The following is a 19,908-nucleotide window of genomic DNA, read 5'->3' as shown; positions in this document are numbered from 1 at the left end:
TGGCATTGATCATAGAAAGGCAGATCTTATATATTGTATTTTAATGTAATTTTTCACCACATTTTACAAGCATAAATCTAGAATCTAACTTTTTATATTTACTTTAAGGTTATGTGTCTCCCCGTTCCTTTTTTCCTGTTGTAACAGCTGTGAAAGGTGATGTTCTGAAATGATCTCTGCATATCTTTGAATTCAGAGATCACCACAATTCTTTGTAAGCCGTGTTTCTTGTGAGACTCACAACAGAAGACTTTTGAGCCTCTCATCATGTGAGATAGAAATGGGTGAGTCATCTGATCACCTAAACTGGAAGTTAATTCAGTACAGTTTAATTAATGGGTCACATACATCCCAGTTTGATCTCAAGTGTGCCAGACCAGTAATACCATGTATAAAAAAACAAACAAAAGCCTCGTTTAATTTCTTGTTTCCTTTATTTTAATTTGAGCCGTAGCCAAAATTTTAAAACTGAAACCACAGGTGATCCATTTCCAGCTTCCACTGGCTCTGCTGTCATTACATTGTGTCTCACAGTTTAGCTGCAACTAAACAGTGGTACTTATTATTTTCATGAACAGTGATGTGTAAATCTGGAAACAGTTTTAGGTTTCCAATTTTCACTCCTGTGCAATGATACGATCACCACAAAATGAATAATTCGTTATATTGAGATAGGTAAAAAGAGTAATTTATTGGTTAACTCCAACGGCTTGGTACGGACGTTTTTTGGGGGGAGGCTATCTGTTGTGCCCCCCTCAAACCCATGGGATGACGCACACGTTGCTTCCCAATCCGACCTGCGGGTGGCGCTGTTGGAGAGCCGGCGAAGCAATGAAGGTTTTACTCACACGTGAATCAGTGGTTTGTGTAGATGCCCACCAACCGCCGCTCCTGCTGTTGTTTGCCTGTCTGTTGTCACTGTGATTGGACCGTTTTTCCTGTGCCTGAACGCAGCACAGGGAGGAGTGAGCCTTATTAACGGAGCACTGTGAGAGGGAGAGAGAGGGAGCTTAGGTACACAGAGACACACAAACATGTCCGGGGCTCCGACCGTGTCTACGAACCCTCAGACCGCAAAAATGAAAAAGGACGAGTCCTTTCTCGGGAAATTAGGAGGAACCCTGGTGCGGAAGAAAAAGTCCAAAGAAGGTGGGCCATTCGAAGTTTTGTTTTTCTTATTTTTGTTTTACATGATGGAAGATCCCCATTTTTCTTTTTCCTGCTCGTGTTTCTGTCCATGGTGCTGCAGTCTGCGCTATGGAAATATTCTCCCGTGGGCATCACTCGCAGCTGATTCACTGACTGTTCGCATGACTTCTAACAAGAGGTGTTCAGTGTTGCTTTATCCCGACTCGTGCTTCTTGTTCCCCTTGTTTATTGTAGCCAGTTGATAAATTCACTGATTTTAAGTTTAAACTGTGTTATTGTAGTTCAGATACAGTTAAAGACGTATACACGAGTCAAGGAAACCCAATTTATTTGTGATGAAGAGTGACACAAAGCTTCGCAGCAAGTCCACGGGCTTGGCACATGAGGCAAGTACATATAAATAGATCGCACACTAGACCGGAATCCAGGTTTATGAAAATAAACATGAGTATCATTGCTATTCTAGCAGGATTAGTCACAATTATCAACTGTTTTGTGATCTCCCACAACAGTCCCTGTGAAATTTAACGCTTGTGCGTGCATTACAGTGTTTGTGCTTTCTATGTGTGCTCTCCAGCCATGTGTTTGTAATCTCCACTCAAGGGCGGTCGCCAGAAGGCACACGGAGGCATTTTAATGGGTTAGGAGTCCCATTTTAAAGGGTATTTAAGACCCTCAAACCACTTTAATTTGCTTAAATATGCATAAAATGAAGCACATGGTGTCACTGTAAATACACAGAAAATAGTTCACAAAATAATTCACAGAAAATAGATTACGCGTTAGATCTTCAGTAAATTGTTTTATTTATTACTTGTCAAGACATTTGATTAAGGAAGTCAGACTTGAATTTTGAAATGAAATTATGCCAAACTTTTTTTTTTAGAGAATTTGGCTATATTCCATTCAACACAGTGCAAATGGCTTGTAACTGAAAAACTAAAATGTACAAAAATGGTCCGAGGGCTCAGGAAGGGTTAAGCAAAAATGTCCAAAACCTATGTAGATCTGTTGTCTTCAATCAGATTCATGCGATTTTAGATGGAACACGTTTGCATTTTTGTGTCTGGTTAGACACTTTCTGCATCTTTCTTTATAACTCCCGTCCTAATAGTGGAGTAACTATTAGTTACAGTCTCAATGTACTGTATTTCATTGCTTACTTTTCACAACGAATAAAACGGTAAGTTTTAAGGAGGTTAAAAAAGAAAAAAGAAATGTGCTGATGACTACTGAGGGAGTTAATTAGATGATAACTGAGAGGTGGAGTTCTGTGAATTACAGTAATAGTCCTGCTGTTTGAACTTGAGGTTAAAGCTTCAGCATATTCTGCTTCAGTGAGCTAGATTTGCTGTCCATCAGTATAACTTGCACAACCAAGCAATCATTTCTCACAAGTAATTTATATATTACTTTGTTTTTGGTTTTCAGAGTCATACTGCTCAGATTTCATGGTTGCTGTGCCATTCCTGATTTTTAGCATCCATAGGAGATTGGTAAAGAGTAAAGAGAAAGCTGCAAAGCAATGTGACAGTTAACTTATAAAAGCTCCAGAACCTCACATTAATTTCACCAACACGCAGCTCTCATTGCTACATGTGATGACTCTTTCAGATGTGGACAGCCAATCCAATAAGCCACAGAACCAGTGCCTGCAGTTCTTGCAGCTTGTGAGAGCGCAGTGCCCCTGTGTGGTCAGTGGCTATTAAAGCTCACATAAAACGCAGTTCTGTGCAAGGGAGGCAGTCATAGTGACGTTTGAAGGGAATATCAGTATAACAAAAGAAAGGCATGTGAAGTTTGTGTTGCTAATGGAGCGCAGTGTGTAACTGGGGCTTCTGTTACTTGCGGGTGTGACGCTTTATCTCCCTTAAAGAAAACGCCCAGCAGACTAGTTGTTGCTGGAAAAATGCTTCACTTCTGATGAATAATTAGCGATGGGAGTTTGCACTCCTCAGCACCGCTTCCTCTTACTCAATTAAAAGATGTTGCTTAAGGCGATGTAATGCAACGTGTACTGTAAATAAAAAAAAATTGGGGGGAAAAACAGAGAGAGAGAGAGAGAGATGGTGCTTCTATAACACAATATAAAGTTGTTGTTGTTGTTGTTGTTGTTTTAAATTTTGATGGGAGTGGTCTGTTCCAGGATCAGATTTAGCTACATGAAAATGTGTATTTAAATGTGTACCATTGAACTCATTGGCGCACATATAAATACATTTATATTTGTAACAACATGCTAAATGACTGTGTTTTTAGGGAAGTGCACTACATTTTATTTGCAGTAAGCTCCATGCGTTTTAGTTTTACAGTTCATGGTTTTAAAGATTTCCATTTGAGTTATCCCAATCAGGTAAAAATTGCATTGTAAGCCTCAACCTATCCTTAACCTCAAACAGGTCACTGTGGATGTATTTAAGAGCTAAATACTATGCTTTGCACCACCATCACCAAAGCACCAATTTAGGGAATGTTATTGTGGAATAATGGAAGTCCTTCCCTTCAAAAGAGTTTAGATACTTGAAGAATCAATCCCGGGGTGTTGTATGTGGATAGTTAATATTGGCTCATAGTCCTGCATTTCTGGAGCTGGTCTCACACAGAACAAGTGTGTCTTTATTCCTTGATAAGCTGACAGGAAGTCTGTTTTTCACTGACAAGGCTACTTCCTTTTGTCAGCATAAGGCATGTTGTAACAATGATAGTTAAGTGAATAGGGAATGAGAAGACTGTGTCACATCCTTGTTGTCGTAGGATGGATGCTGACAACAGTAAGTGATCAGTGTTTCTTACCAATGTGTTTCAATTTTCTTTATTTCCTCTTTTTTTAATTTTTAAAAAGCACATTTTTTATAACGTATATTTATATATTTTTAAAGTGCAGCTTATACAAAACTGCTAAACACAGAATATATTTAGCATAATGTTGATTTGCTTTTAGAAATATCATTATATTTGCTATTTAAAAGTTTAGCTTCCACAAAATGTATTTTATGTTTCAAGCAGTTGTGCAAGTACTTGATCAGGGTGGCTCATTCCTGTAGATCCTGTTGCATAAAGACTTGAAGGATACAGCAAAAAAAAAAAAGTGTATTTATAAGTTTCTTAATAGGAGCTTTTGCAAAATGTCGTTCAACAGTGCACAGTTAGTACCAACATGGGGATTGTTAAAGTAATTCAAGCACTACAGTACTCATTGGAGAGTGCTGAAAATGTCATTTTCTTCTATAAAAGTGGCTCGTTAATATTGTCTCATATGCTACATTCACTAAGAGTTGGCAGATGTATGCTTCTGCTAATATGTTGTTCCTGAAAAAATTATCCTGGATTAAATAGCTTTGGACTTCCTTTTACCTTTTGACCTTTTCTTTAATTAGAAAAAGAACACGCTAACATCCTTATAGCAGGAGAGAAAATTAACAGAACAGCTCAGGAGGAGCAAGAAGAGGTATATGCAAGTGTAGACAGAGTAAATACAAGTAAATAAAACGTGTAGTTTATTGAGCTAAATAGTTGAAATTGTCATCTTTAATATCCATAGAAAGAAGCCGCTGAAGCGAGCTCAGTGTGATCTCCTTGCTGCTGTTGCTCACTGGTGCCTGTGCTGTTGTAAATAACCAGAGCTATATTTAAGGCCCAGTCTGTCCTCTCCATACTGCCGCATTATTTATATCTTTCCCCTGTGAGTCAGTAGAACTCCACCCCCCCTCAGGGAGTTGTGGAGCCACACAAGTCGATTTCAGTCTGCTTTACGCTGTTATTTTTGATGGAGGCTGGTTATCCATATGACAGCTTTTTGTTTTCTTTTAATTTAAAGCAAAAGAAATTTCACCATGTGCTTCTGCTGATTTGAGTGATCACTGTTCCCTGTTTGCATGGCGGTTTGCAGTATAGCAGATTTTTTTCTCGAATACGTCCAGTGAAGCTGGCGTAAGATAAACGTTCTTGACTGCAGGCTTTGTTTGTATTGAATTAGTGTACTGTTAACAGACAGTCACTGCCTGATTGATAATCTCCTACATTACAACAGGCTCCGAATGAGCCTGAGAATCGAGCCCTGAAACCAGTGTACTAGTTCTTATGCTGTTGTGAAAAGATTAGACTGTAACTAGTAACCTTTAGTTACTGACCAGTAGACAAAACATTTTAGAAAATGCTCTTTTAAGTGTTTAAACACTATGCTGCAGTTATAATACAGGTTGCACATTACAGTAAATTAGTGATTGTAATACCTCATCGGTCATCCTTTGTCTTTGTCCATGGTTTAATATCCCAGTGGCAGCCAGTGTGTCGGGATGATGTGGTGGGTTTAGGTCCACTGTGGTGTCTTTTTTTCTGTTCCACACACACACACACACACACACACACACACACACACACACACACACACACACACACACACACGGACATTACGTTCAGCCTCTCCTGTAACTGGACCGCATAGGTGGGGTGGAGGGTTGTGACAGAAATACACGTGATGACGCCCCTGACGCTCAGCTGCACCGACTGCAATTCACACACACACACTCTCACACACAAACACACACTTATATACACAATTGCTGCGCACACATACACTCCTGATTTTTCTACCTTCCCTCACTGCCATTCGGACCAAATCGGTTGATTTCTTGATTTGTTGTGAGGACATGGCGGGCCTCCTGTGTGGGACCAAGAGGAAGCAACAAGGTAATGTGAATTTCATGCTGGAGTTTAGGGAAGCTGGATGTGGGAAAGGGGAACCAGAACCTGTTACCTTAGTGCAGTGTTGGTTTAAATGCAGCAGCGTGCTGTTTCGGTTGTTACAAGTATTTTTACTTTTCTGTATAGATCTGCTGCAGTAATTGAGTTATCTTTAATAATCTGACCATTTTAAACAGAGATTTTCTTTTTTTGGTGTGACTGTAAAGCAACTAAGCTGTACCCAAAAGCAGCAGCAATGGAGCCAGAGGGACACGAAAGGAGGAAGTAGCACAATTATGATAAAATGCAGCAAAGCAGTTCTGTAATTACAAAGCAAACTGCTGATCTGCAGAGAGATTCAGCCTTTTATCCAGTTATCGGCTCTTGTGAGAAGGCTGAATCAGATAATAAAGCTGCAAGGACCCTTCCTCCTGGGCTAATTGTGTTTATCCTCCCTTCACTCATGCTTTGAAGTTATCATTTTGTTCAGATTGTAGCACGCTGCTGCACATTTTGTTTAATTTTATTCTCAATTTGAGAAATTTGTCCAATGCTTCTAATATGAAAACCTTAAAGGGCAGACAGGTTTTTTTTGTTCTCATGTTTTCCTCAGCCATCCTGAGCTGCTTTATAAACAGTGAGTCGGTGAGGTGACAGATTTGAGACCACTGATTGTGGTCCTGCCTTTTGCGTGGTTTAGAAAGTGAAATTGCAGAAAGATAAAAGGCAATGTGGCCATTAGGGCTAAAAAGCCTTTAAATCCCTGGAGAATCACAGTAGCCGGGAGTGAAAGCATCTTAGAAGAAATTGATTTTATTAAAAGCTAGACTCAAAGTGTGTGTTATTTCTAAGTGTTGGAGTCCCTGCTTGTTTTAATTAGCTGGAGTGATCAATTTTCCCCAACCCAATTTAAAAAACAAAAAACGCAACAGCTTACTCTAAAATTAAGATGTAAAGTAGGGGTTCTAGCTTTTTCCTAATGAATAAAAGTACAAAGAGTAAAAATGAGAAAGTTACAGATGTGTGACACCTGTGCCACCAGCTCCAAGTCAAATCAATTTCAATATTTGAAACCAAGAAAACGTCCTGTGCATGCAATTCTTTCAAAGCTTCTTACGAAACGGCGAGGATAAGATTGAAGGAATAGTCTGTCTGTAAATTCATATATTGTTCTTTCATCAAATCTCAAACTGTCAAAAAAAAAATCTAATGTTTAAAAGTGATAAGTCAAAACTGTGTGGAAGTGAAACTATTGCCTAGACGACTGAACAGATCATTAGAGGGGCGGAGCACACCCAGCAAATAGAGACCAAACTGGCACCACGCTTTCCCCATGAATTTTTGTGGTGATCCAGGATTACTGGGTTACTACTTACCAGTAACCCTGACAAGTGTTTGCTTTCTGCTCTCTCATTCGCTCCTCCTTTTCTTTCTCTCCCAGAGTCTTTGCACGTCTCATTGTCTGTCGGTCTACCTTCTGTACTGTCTGTTTGCCAGAACGTTTTACAGGTTTTACAGTTTTTTGTGTGTTGTTCTTTTTCAATAAGTGAGTGATCTCCATGAGGAGGGAAAGAATGCCATCAATGCCCCCTTGCTTCCCTCAGGCACAGACATCCATCCAGAAGATACACTGCTGGGTATGTACATAATAACCACATGCAATCACCGCTAATAATATAATATATGACGTAACCTTTATTTGTGTTCATTTCGGACTTAATCTTACTTCAGTGCAAAAACAAAATGCTGTTTTTGCTGCTGGGTGTCAGAGGTTACTGGGGTTACAAACCATAATATGAATATGTTGACACATGTTGACTAATGGGGAGTTTGACAGTGAAGCAGCAGGAAATGAAAGTGGGTGGAGTGGAAACGCCTTTGTCTTCACTGTGAATCACTGTTGACAGGAGTGTGAGGGTGAACACTGTATATTCAATTTTTGTGGCTTGAAGTTTGTACTTGTGTGAGACATTATTATGCCTACAATTGAAAAGCTGTTAAAACATTTAAAGTTGGAAAGAAGAAAAATTATATATGCTAGTATAAACAATTATTTTGTTTTCCACAGAGGAAAATGCTGAGAGGATCATGTTGGACCCAACATCAAGGGAAAATCCTAAATTTAAAGATCTCTTAAAGGTAGATTTGGTTTAACCTTCTGTGCATAAGCATCTCTGCATTGATTCAGTGCGATCAGAACAATGACAAAATCATGCGAGAAGAACAAGAGTACAGAAACTGTTCAAAGTTCGATTGTATTCTGATGTGCATCCAGGTCCTGATCGACTGGATCAACAGTGAGTTGGAGGAAGAGAGGATCATAGTCAAGGACCTAGAGGAGGACTGTTATGATGGACAAGTACTCCAGAAGTTATTTGGTGAGAGTGATTCCTCTCAAAATCACTGATCATGATTTACAATATTTGCAGTTTTAGAAAATATCAAATAAATGCGCTCTGTCAGCACTGAGTGTATTGAAAATGCAAAGTTTAATCATAAACTTTCATCTAACATCAAACTTACAACAGCACAACATTAATGCTAGAACTAGCTGCACTAACACAAACAAAATATATCACAATTATGGATGGTGTAATTGGCTGGTTGTTGCAATCTGTTGCTTTAGTTAAACTATGCATTTTCAATAAACCAAACATTGGTTATATTCGAGAGTTTCCTATTGCATGATGATTTCTTATTGAAGTAGTACTGCAGTGTTATCTTCTAATGGTGACAGTATAAATTTGGGGCAACTGCTAATGTGATTTAGCGCTATATAAATAAAATTGAATTGAATTAAAAAAAACAGCTGAATTAATACCCACTAAAGTTATATTATCCTGGTTGAGCATTGAGCATGAATGTTGTTCAGTTCAGTTCAGTTCAATTTAATTTAATTTAATTTAATTTAATTTAATTTAATTTAATTTAATTTAATTTAATTTAATTTAATTTAATTTAATTTAATTTAATTTATACAGCACCAACTCACAACAACAGTTGCCTTAAGGTGCTTTTTATTGCAATGTAAAGACTCTACAATAATACAGAGAAAAACAAAGAAAACCCCAACAGCTCACTATGAGCAAGCATTTTGGCGACAATGGCAAAGAAAAACTCCCTTTTAAGAGGAAGACAGCTCTCCCAGAAACAGGCTGAGGAGGGGCAGCTGTCTCCTGCCACTGGTTGGAGGTGAGGGGAGGAAGACAGGACAAAGACACACTGTGGAAGACAGATTACTAACAACTGATGATTAAAGTGTAGTAACTAGTGTGTAAAGATATTGTGGGTGAGAGAGGGGGAAAAAAGATGAGTGAAGAAGAAACATTCAGTGCATCATGGGAAGTCCCCAGCAACCGTGGCCTAATTCAGTGTAACTAAGGGAGCATTCATCGTCACCTCATTCAGACCTAACTATAAGCTTTATCAAAAAGGAAAGTTTTAAAGCCTAATCTTAAAAGTAGAAAGGATGTCTGTCTCCTGTATCCAAACTAGGAGCTGGTTCCACAAAAGAGGGGCCTGCCGGCTGAAGGCTCTGCCTCCTATTCTACACTTAAATACTCTAGGAACTACAAGTACGCCTGCAGGCTATGAACAAAGTCTCCTATTGGGGTGAAATGATACCCTGTGGTCTTTAAGATAAGATGGGGTCTGATTATTTTTATGTTGTTATTATGTGATGAGAAGTATCATAAATTCAATTCAGGATTCTGCTTGTAGAAACATTTTTGTGAACACTTTATAAACATTAACATCTCTAGAGTTACACTATAGTAAAATACATGTTTAATATACTGTGTTAACAACATAAACATTCCTTTGTTGCCTGAAATGTGTCTTCTTCATTGTGCTGCAGTGTCTAGTAAGGGCTTTGGATCCCCCCTTGTGACTGGATTCTGTCATTACAGTATAAAACTGTTAAACACTAACAAATCAGCATTTCAACTAATTGTATAACAGTTACAATATCTATCTATCTATCTATCTATCTATCTATCTATCTATCTATCTATCTATCTATCTATCTGGGGTGCAATGATACACAAAATTCACGGTTCGGTTCGATACTTTGGTGTCACGGTTCGATATTTTTTTCGATACAAAAAAATGTTCATGCCTTTTTAATTTGTCATTTATTAAAATTATAAATATATATTTTAACTGAAAAGTACAGTTTTTAAATTTAATGTTGCTGAAACAACAAAGTAATAAAAAATAAATCTATCTGATTGAGGAATCACTCATCTTTGGAAAAGAGAGTTTATTACAGAGAAATGTCTCTTTCCAAAATAAAAGCTATACTATCCGCTTCTTCTGGGCTATATTCTCAGCAGCATATTAAACATATCAGGTCCCCATAAGGAGAATCCTGTGCTAACAGCTGTCTAAATGACTCTGGTAAAGTTTGTAGCATGCGTGCTTGTTGTTTTTGTCTGCTTCCACTTGTCTTTGCACTAGGATGCTATCGGAGTAAATGTGCAGTCATATTCGTTGTGTTCCCACTAGTGCTGTCAGCGTTAATCTGAAATGACGTTAACGGCACAACACGGAAAATCTCGGTTAACGAGCTATAGCGAATCGCCCGTGCGTGGGGCTGGACGGCCAACACGTTAACGAGCTAACTGTGCTAACGCAGTAGTTCTCACTAATGTAATTGAGCATTGCGTGGCACATCCGACATACTGTTTTACTTTTGTCCATGACGGTTACCTTCAGGGTCATGCTTCACATGAAGACCAAAATAGTTCCAAAGGCCAGATCTGAATGAGGGTGGGGGAGGTTCAATTTGCCACGTTGCCACGAGCTTAACTTCTGTCTCGCTAGCTTGCGCTCAGTGGATCTGCACTCGACAGTGCAGCCTAGGCGGAGTAGTCGAACGCAGATCCACTGAGCGCTCAACACAGACAGCATCGTCAGAAGAAAAGTTGATAAAATAAATTAAAAATTTTGTATTGTTCGATACATATGCGTACCGAACCGAAAGCACTGTATCGAACGGTTCAATATCGATACGAGTATTGTTGCACCCCTACTACCTACTATCTATCTATCTAGATAGAAGCAGTTCAAACAAAATGCATACATAATTGCATATGTTCCTGAAGTGTTAAGAACAACAGTTAAAATGCACAGCAAGAAAATATTTTCTGTGAATTTTGATGTGTGATTTCTTGCATTTAGTTTTCACGCTCCTTTGTCACTTTGGTTCTTTGTGAAAATTTAGCCTCACAGAGTTAGTCTGCATTTATAGATCCACATTGTTGTCTGCAAAGGATATTTCTGTCTATTTATTTCATTTTTTTTTAACTAGACCTAATCTGTTAGCTTCTAATTTTTCGATGCTTTCATACTTTTCTCTATGTGGTAAAACACAACTTTTTCCTGTTTTTGCGACAGAAAAGTTGTCAGGCAGAAAGCTGAACGTGGCGGAGGTGACGCAGTCAGAAATTGGCCAGAAACAGAAGCTTCAGACGGTGTTAGAAGCTGTCAACGATGTGCTGAGGCCTCATGGCTGGACCGTTGAGTGGAGTGTAGACTGTGAGTTTTTGTGCTGACTTCAGTGATATGCATGAATTACAGAACTCTTAAGGAACATAGAAAACATCTGAAGCATTAGAGGTTGATATATTTGGAATTTTCATCATCTTTCATCAGATGTTCACTTCCTAACAAAAATCTTTCAACTGCATCCATCCTAAGATATGATAATCACCATGAGTCATCATCATCATTAGGATTTTATTCTCAGACTTTGAAAGGCTTCTGTCAGAGCCACAGAAAAGATTGTAAAATCTGAATAATACTCCCCCTCACAAGAGACAATATGTGAGTCCATCAGCACTTTTAGTTTGTGTTGTTAACAATGACTTTACTACACCAAGTCGTGCTTTATCCTTTGTCAGCTGCAGGTTTTCGGTGTTTCTTTTTGAAAAGTGGTGTTTTTTCAAAAGTTTCAAAAATTGTTTACATTTTTATGTGAACTCGCTCTTTGAAAGAGGGTTTAATCTTCACTTTATTTATTTTTACAGCTATCCACTCAAAGAACCTGGTGGCTATCATCTATCTTTTGGTGGCTCTCGCTATGCACTTCCAGGCCCCAATCAGGCTGCCCGAGCACGTCTCCGTACAGGTGGTGGTGGTCAAGGTAAAGTCTCCCATCAGTTTCCCTACATCTGTGTCCCTCCCTGAGCCTGGTTTCTTCCTGTTAAAAGGGAGTTTTTCCTTCCCTCTGTTGCCAAGTGCTTGCTAATGGGGTTCTTTTTCTCTTTGTATTATTGTAGGGTCTTTATGTTACAGTATAAAGCATCTGGAGGTGGCCATTGTGATTTGGTGCTATATAAATAAAATTGAATTACACTAAATTGAGTTACAACCAAAATAAGAGAAAATGGAAACAAGTAGAGATTTGTTTTAAAAATCACAAATAAATCATTAGAAATTGTTTTGATGGTATCTTACATCAACTAAAGAGCTGTGTAAAAACACAAATAGCCAAGACCAATCCAAAATATGATACAATGAGGCATGTGACAGCTGTTTCTATCTCTCTTCATCTTTCTGTCTTTTTTTTTTTTACTGCCCATGTGATTATCATAATGGTGTATCATCAAATGTATTTATTCTCTCATGTAATAATGTAATCAGTAGAATTTATCGCATGTCTGTGCAGAAACGAGAAGGCATCCTACAGACAGCTCTAATGACCAAGGAGCTGACGAGCACCACAGAGTAAGAGCTGATTCTTAGTAGTTATGCTTCTAAGTATTACTAGCATCTGATGCATTGCATCATAACTGGAGGCTAGAAAACGAGGTGCACAGAGAAAAAGAATTGTTGTTGATATTTTCTTCTCATTTTTTGTTTTTCAGAATGATGATGGGAAGATTTGGTGAGCTTCTGAACACATCTCTTTAACACTGTGGAAATACTGAACTTCATTTATTTAGCATTTATTATTTTTGTTAAAACAATCATTATCTTGGGAAAATGTTCAATTATTTTTATAAATGAAATATTAATAGCTCAGTAAAGACTTAGCCTGGCTCCAGCCTTTACCTCAGGGGTGGGGAACTCCAGGTCTCAAGGGCTGGTGTCCTGCAGGTTTTAGATATCACCCTGGGTCAGCACACCTGAATCAAATGACTAGTTCATTACCAGGCCTCTGGAGAACTTCAAGACATGCCGATGAGGTAATTTAGCCATTTAAATCAGCTGTGTTGGATCAAGGACACATCTAAAACCTGCAGGAAACCGTCCCTTTAGGCCTGGAGTTCTCCCACCCCTGCTTTACCTAATGGAAATCATACTATATGAGAGTCATAAACAAGCACGTTTTAGTTTGCTTTCAAGGAGGCAGGCTTATATTTTTTTGAAAGTGGTCTTGAGTAATAGTTCTCCAGGCTTTCTGGATGTCTTTCAAGGTTTTTCTTTGGACACTGGCTGCTGTTTCACTCATTTGTAGTCCAGACGTAACCAGTTTGAGGTCGCTGTAGATCAGCAGGTAGAGCAGGTCCTCTACTAATTAGAAGGTTAGTGGTTTGAGTCTGCATGCCAAATATCCTTAGGCAAAATACTAACCCCAAGTTGCTCTCTGATGCATCCATCAGTGTGTTAGATGAAAAGCACCTAGACATAGAAAAAAGGTCTTGAGTGAATGAGGCATGTTGTATAGAGTTCAGATATAGTAACAAACGTTATATAGGAACCAGTCCTTTTACCAATTTCAGAGGAATGTATTTGTTCTTTTTAGTGAATAAAAAGCAAGTACATTAGTTAATATTAGTTGTTTAAGACAAACAGATGAATCATTCAAGTTTTTTTTAAAAAGGCACCTAACTAAGGGATGAGCTAGTGGTGTGTCTACACATATCAGACAACTCAGCAAAGAAACTATTTTAAATTTTATCTTTAGGGAAATTTTTGCTAGCAGCCTGTTACATAAACACATAATACAAAATAATATTCTTGGACCAACAATGTGTTTCCAAAAGAGCCATTAATTGAAAACATGACATATCTGAAGTTAAAAAAAAAACTGTTCAGAAACTGGAAACGAGGAGGACAAGAGGAGAAATGACAGGCCTAAAAATGATCTACAGGAGATAAACATGACTGAAAGTCATTTCCTTTAGAAATGGCAAAAATCCAGCAAAGACCTTAGCGATGCATCTGGACTTTCAGTTGATCCATCTGCTGTTCACTGAAGCCTTCTAAAATGGTCTGAAACGGAGGGGTGGCTGTCAAGAAGCCATTCTTCAAGAAGCGAAACAGAGATAAAAGGCTGAGGTGTGCCAGATGACACAACTACTGGACTGAAAATCAGAGGATATGGGTCTTATGGAGTGATCATTTCAAATATCTAATTTTTGGTTCAGATTATCATCACTATATGCGGAGGAAGTAAGGAGAGAGGTAAAACAGTGAGTGTCTACAGACATGTGACAGTGGAACATCAGATTTTGATTCACAATGCGGTAGCATTTGTAAAGTTTCTGATTGGCAACAGCTTCATTTTCCAGCATGACAATAATCTCAAACACACTACCAGTGCAGTAAAAGCATAAAAAATAAAATAATAGATCGCTATTACTCATGGATTGGCCTCCTCAGAGCTTGGGCTGCAACACTCAACACAAGAACAGAACAAAAGGCAGCGAGTCAACATCCAAAGAGCTTTGAACGTCTTTCTAGAACCTGCAGAACTATTGCTGAAGAATAGTTAAAGAAATGACAAGAAAGCTGCGTAAGAGAGTTCAGGCAGTGATATCACCCAGTGATATCCCAAGCCTGTCCATAGGCTTGGGATTATAGATCTGGGCTTAGAGCTTAGATTATCATTGATGATGAGTTCGGCCTTATGTTAATCACAGTAGAATAGGTCAAAACATGACAGTAATAAGTTTTAAGTAAAAATTAAACAAAGAAGACTCTTAATAGCAAAAGACAGACAGGCAACAGACCTTTTGACACCATATTCCAATCAGATCTCCTGATCTAAACCAATCAGCTAAGGTCTATACATAGAGGTGGGAGATTATAGCGGTATCTGTCTTCTTTTTGACATGGTTGACAATTCCTAAAATATGAAACCGTTTAAAGACTTTTAACCGTGATGTTTTTTTCTCTTCGCCACAGAGAGAGATGCATTTGACACTTTGTTGGATCATGCACCTGACAAGCTTAACGTGGTAAAAACGGTAAAAAAAAGGATACCTTTCCTTCCTACAATAATAATGTCTAGGACTTGCATGTGTTGGCAGTCATGTTGTAATACTTAATAATGATCTGAATGTGCTTCCAGTCACTCATCACCTTTGTGAACAAACACCTAAACAAGCTGAATCTGGAAGTTACTGAGCTGGAATCTCAGGTAAAAAGATTTCTGTAGAACCTTTGGCCCTTATTATCAAAGTCAAAGGACAATCTATGAATTTTTCATGCATGTTTTATCCTTGGTTCAGATTGTGATTTTCATATAATATAATATTTATTTGAGCAGAGTGTGCTTGTTTTTTTTATTTTAAAGAATGTGCAATATTCGTGTGTGTGTGTGTTTCCAGTTTGCTGATGGAGTTTACCTGATTTTACTGATGGGGCTGCTGGAAGACTATTTTGTCCCACTGTATAACTTCTTCCTCACGCCTGAGAGTTTTGAGCAGAAGGTGATTTCAGATTAAAAAGTCAAAATAGGATTTTTAGCAGGTGATGAAAGTCGCTTTTAACTGCCATTTTTATTTCCCCTCTAAGGTCCACAATGTGGCATTTGCCTTTGAGCTGATGCAGGAAGGAGGCCTAAAGAAACCCAAAGCCAGACCAGAAGGTATTTGTTGTTGTATTACATAATCGCATAATTTACAGGGTTAGTATTGTTGATCTGCTACAGCAGCAGTAATTTTAAAAGTTGTCCAGTAGGTGGAAACCTTGTCTTACACTCTAAAACTGGATAGCTGCTGCTGAGTTAGTTCAGCTCTAAGTTGCATTTTGTAGTCATATCCATATCTTTTATTAGAGATTAAAGGAAATTAAAATGAATTGAATAAGACTTTATTGCTTTATGACCAAAATATGACAAATGATTTCCTTAATTTGTCATATTTTAGTCTTTTGAAATCATTAAGGTCTGAATTTGGTTAAAAAACGTATTCATTATGTTATCTGATACAGCGGATTGATCACTTGAACAAAATTTAAGGTGAAGTCTTCCACTGAGCATTGCAACGGTTCCTTCTTTCCATTGTGTTGCCATGCAGAATTCCTCTTTGTGTTGAATTTAAATTTGACCAATAGTATTTTTTTTCTTGTTAATTTAGTTGCACAGCTTTTGCAGTCTTTGCAGCTGTAGCTGAAGAATTTCCCTTCAGTGATTAGTCAAGGTTTTTTTTAACTCCTGTTGTAAAGAAAAAAATCAATGAACAAATTCATGAATTAATGAAATGAATGAATAGCTATAGCAAGCCTGCATAGGCTTGTCGGATACTGCAAATTCACAAATACTGCATATACACCATACTCCACTTCATTAGATACACCTGTTCTGCTGCTTGTTAACTCAAATTGCCAATGACATGGCAACAACTGAGTGCATTTAGAAATGTAGACAACCAAGACAACCTGCTGAAGTTCAGTGGGGGGAAAGGGTGATTTAAGTGACTTTGAACGTAGCATGGTTGTTGGTGCCAGACAGGCTCATCTGAGTATTTCAGAAACTCCTGATCCCCTGTAATTTTCCCACACAAACATCTCTAGGGTTTATGCAGAATGGTCTGAAAAAAAAAAAAAAGAAAGTACATTGCTGATGCCAGAGGTCAGAGGAAAATCTCCAGACTGCCTCGAGGTGATAGGAAGGCAACAAATTTGGGATAAACAGCATTAAAGCATAAATGCCACAGCTTCCCTGAGTGTTGTTGTTGAGCATGTCTATCACGTTATAACCAGTGTCTACCCTTCTTCTCACGAGTGCCTCTAGCAGGATAACGCACCATGTCACAAAGTTCAGATCATCTCAAAGTGACAATGAGTTCAGTGAACTCAAATGACCTCCACAGTCTCGATCTGTGCACCTTTGCAATGTGGTGGAACGGGTGACTGACATCATGGATGTGTAGCTGGCAAAACCTGAAGCAGCTGTGTGATGCTATCATGTCAATATGGACCAATCTCTGATCTCTGATGAATGTTCTGGCACTGCGTTGGATCTATGGCATTAATAATTAAGGCAGTTCTAAAGGCAAACGGGGTTCAACACAGTGCTAGCAAGGTGTACCTAATGAAGTGACAGGTTAATGTAGATATTGAAAGACACAGTTGAGCAAAAAAACCTTGATATCTGTGTTTAGAGGCATACCTTATTCAAGCATTTACTGCACTGCGCACAGCATGCAGTATAAATGCTCTGATCAGTGTAAAGGTTGTCGTTTCCACATCTGTGGGTTCATTGTAAACAAGAGAGGAGGCCCCAAACAGGGAAAGCTGAATGTTCAGTTTCTGTTAAGGCAGGCTAGTTTGGTAAATTCTAATAATCAAATAAGCTCTTATGTAGAACACGTGATGCTTGCAGAGAGAACAGAAAGTCCTTTTGTGCCTTTGAATCTCTTTGTAAGAAGTAATACATCATCTAAGGATAATTTGCAAAGTTTTGGGAGATATTTTAAGCACCATTTAGTTTCCAAAATTACAAATAACCTTTTGAGGGAAACAGTCTAACAGCAATGATAGAACTGGCTCCTTTTCATTTTAAATCTGATTTTATGGTAGCATAGCTATTTATTTTGTTCTTCAGTATTCCAGCCATCCAATTTTTCTTATTAAGATAATTATCAAACATGCCAAGACAAGGAAATCGTTTTCTTCCCCAAACCAGTTCGGGGACACCAGACTTCAATAATCTTTGCTTTTTCTTTTCTAGATGTCGTCAACCTGAACCTGAAGTCCACCCTCAGAGTCCTTTACAATCTATTCACCAACTACAAAACCTCTGCATGAGCTTTTCCTGTCTTTAATGCCTGGCATTACCCTGAACACTGCCCTGTGCCTGCACTGATATTATACATTACAGTCTGGACACTGTAGGAGACCAACTGGGACTGAAAGTCATCATTATGTGGGACTTAAAAAGCCCCAGGGGGTCTAGCCAGAAAAAAGGCTCTGAACGCTAGTATTTAATCTTCCCCAAATGTCAGTATTTATTTTTCCCTCCTCGAATGTTAACTGCAACCCAGGAAACTCTGCAACCTTTAGCCCTGCATTTGAATACATAGCAATCACGGGGAAATGTTAAAACTGGAAAACGTTTGTGTGTCATACTGAACTCATTACGCTCCGTCGTAGATTATTATAAAAAATTATAAAATGCTGTAATATATTATCAAGTGTCTCAGAATGCTTTTCATAAATATGAATGTAATCATTAGCTATTTTCTTTGAAAAGAATTTGATGAGTATATCGGAAATTTTCGTGTCCATAAAATCCAGAAAAATTACACATTTTCTGTTTAACCTTCACAAAAAAAGTTTTATGTAGAAAGTTTGGTCTGTGAGGTTTAGGAGAAAGGTTTCAAGTTGACAACATATTGTCATTTAAGGCTAAATATAGAACACCCTATAATAAAATACACCGAAACTGGGAAAATTACCTAAAAATGAAGAAAATACATCCATGGTGCCTTTGAATAACCTTTATTTAATCCATTATTTGTTCTTGTATAAAGTACAAATAAAAATTTGTCATTAAACAATACAGCATACTGTAATTATATATAAATTATATTTTGTTTTGAATATTTGCAGTCTGTAGATGATAAAACTTTACAATTAAATAGCTCAAATTGTTAGAATCCAACTGGACCTTTCTTTGTGTGTCCGCCTGGTACTCCAGCTTCCTCCCACACTCCAAAGACATGCATGGGGTTATCTTAATTGGTGATTCTAAATTGGGCATAGGTGTGAATGTGAGTGTGAACAGTTGTCTGTCTTTATGTGTTAGCCCTGGAACAGATTGGCAACCCATCCAGGGTTGTTGGAGAGGCTCCTGCCCCTTGCAACTCTGAATTGAATATGGAATTAAGAAAATGGATTAATGAACAAATACATTTAAAAGCCACAAAAGGATGGCAGGAGGTGAAAGCAGCTATCTTGGTGTCAGCAGCTGGTTTGTGGCCTGTCGTTTTAAAGCCTTGAGTTTGGTGTTCCAGCTGTTGCCATCTTGGCACCAGATGTGATGAGGGAGCCATGGATGTGCCTGAGAGCCAGGAGACACTGAAACCTTATCAGTTACAAGTAAGTGAGACCCTAACAAAGTTTTAACTAAGTACTGAATAATTTTGCCTTTGCTTTTGGATGATGTGTGTACTGTGTTATGCTGCTTCCAGTGTTTAAGTAATTTGAAAACCTATTAAACCTTTTAAAATTCTAAGGATTCAGTAAGAAGATCTTTGCAACTCTTCTTTATGCATGCAGTCAATTAGCTTAGCTTCACTCAGACTGAAACAAGGAAACAGTTGAGAGAAGCATGTTGAATATCCTGAGGCAAGATGCTGAATCCCAAGTTGCCCCCAACCAATTCACTGGAATGAGAGAGTGTTAAGTTAAAGGTTCTTTGCTTCACATAGAAAAAACCTTGTCTTAATGTGTGTGTGTCTGTCTGTCTCTCAATGAGCCTCTTAGTAAGAGACTGCTTCGAGTGCTCAAATAGAATAGAAAAGCACCATATAAGTATAAGTCCATTTACTAGTATTTGTTTAACAAAGCTAGGCCTAAATCCAGAAACAGTGTGTGAAAAAGTAAGAACTAATCTTATGTCATTTTGGAGGAATTTTATCCCACTCTTCTACTTCTGCAAACTCTCAAATGCTGCTTCAGTTCATTGAGGTTTGCAGGCATTGCAGTTCTTTTAAGGTTTGATTTTTTTTTCTTTTTTCAGCCATTCTGTTGTAGATTTGCTGCTCTTTTTGGTATCATTGTCCTGTTGCATCAACCACTTTAGGTCAAGCTTTGACTATCAGACAGATGGCCTTACCATTTGACTCTAGAATACTACCCTCTACCACTGTGCTTAATAGTTGGTATGAAGTCTTTATA

At 38.2% G+C, this 19,908-nt stretch overlaps 1 protein-coding gene across 3 annotated transcripts; it reads left to right on the top strand.

Moving 5' to 3' along the window:
- The first annotated feature begins 979 nt into the window (after positions 1-979).
- Positions 980-19,281, top strand: parvb (parvin, beta). Of its 3 annotated transcripts, none has more exons than XM_085282721.1 (13): positions 980-1,149; positions 7,380-7,469; positions 7,901-7,971; positions 8,108-8,210; positions 11,230-11,370; positions 11,862-11,977; positions 12,503-12,561; positions 12,702-12,721; positions 14,968-15,029; positions 15,134-15,202; positions 15,393-15,494; positions 15,580-15,652; positions 17,738-19,279. In XM_085282721.1, exons 1-13 carry the CDS (start codon positions 1,035-1,037, stop codon positions 17,812-17,814), a joined length of 1,098 nt encoding a protein of 365 aa, XP_085138847.1. In that variant the 5' UTR covers positions 980-1,034; the 3' UTR covers positions 17,815-19,279. The 3 variants fall into 3 exon arrangements, with proteins under 3 accessions (XP_085138847.1, XP_085138849.1, XP_085138848.1); XM_085282723.1 differs by lacking the exon at positions 980-1,149 and adding an exon at positions 3,868-3,920 and having other exon boundaries at positions 17,738-19,281; XM_085282722.1 differs by lacking the exon at positions 980-1,149 and adding an exon at positions 5,646-5,838 and having other exon boundaries at positions 17,738-19,280.
- Positions 19,282-19,908: the final 627 nt, after the last annotated feature.

Source organism: Mchenga conophoros, linkage group LG7, assembly GCF_057382185.1.
Source record: "Mchenga conophoros isolate Kocher_MC1m ecotype Shallow Benthic linkage group LG7, M_conophoros_male_GT1.1, whole genome shotgun sequence".
In the NCBI taxonomy this organism is placed as follows: domain Eukaryota; kingdom Metazoa; phylum Chordata; class Actinopteri; order Cichliformes; family Cichlidae; genus Mchenga; species Mchenga conophoros.
The sequence above is the reverse complement of the archived record's forward strand: the minus strand, read 5'-3'. Positions and strand labels throughout refer to the sequence as shown.

Bases quoted from the DNA above. Each gene is read 5' to 3' on its own strand.
- parvb (XM_085282721.1), top strand. From the start codon at position 1,035: ATGTCCGGGGCTCCGACCGTGTCTACGAACCCTCAGACCGCAAAAATG. The intron at 7,470-7,900 runs GTATGTACATAA...TGTTTTCCACAG, and splicing joins TCCAGAAGATACACTGCTGG to AGGAAAATGCTGAGAGGATC. The intron at 8,211-11,229 runs GTGAGAGTGATT...TTTTTGCGACAG, and splicing joins AGTACTCCAGAAGTTATTTG to AAAAGTTGTCAGGCAGAAAG.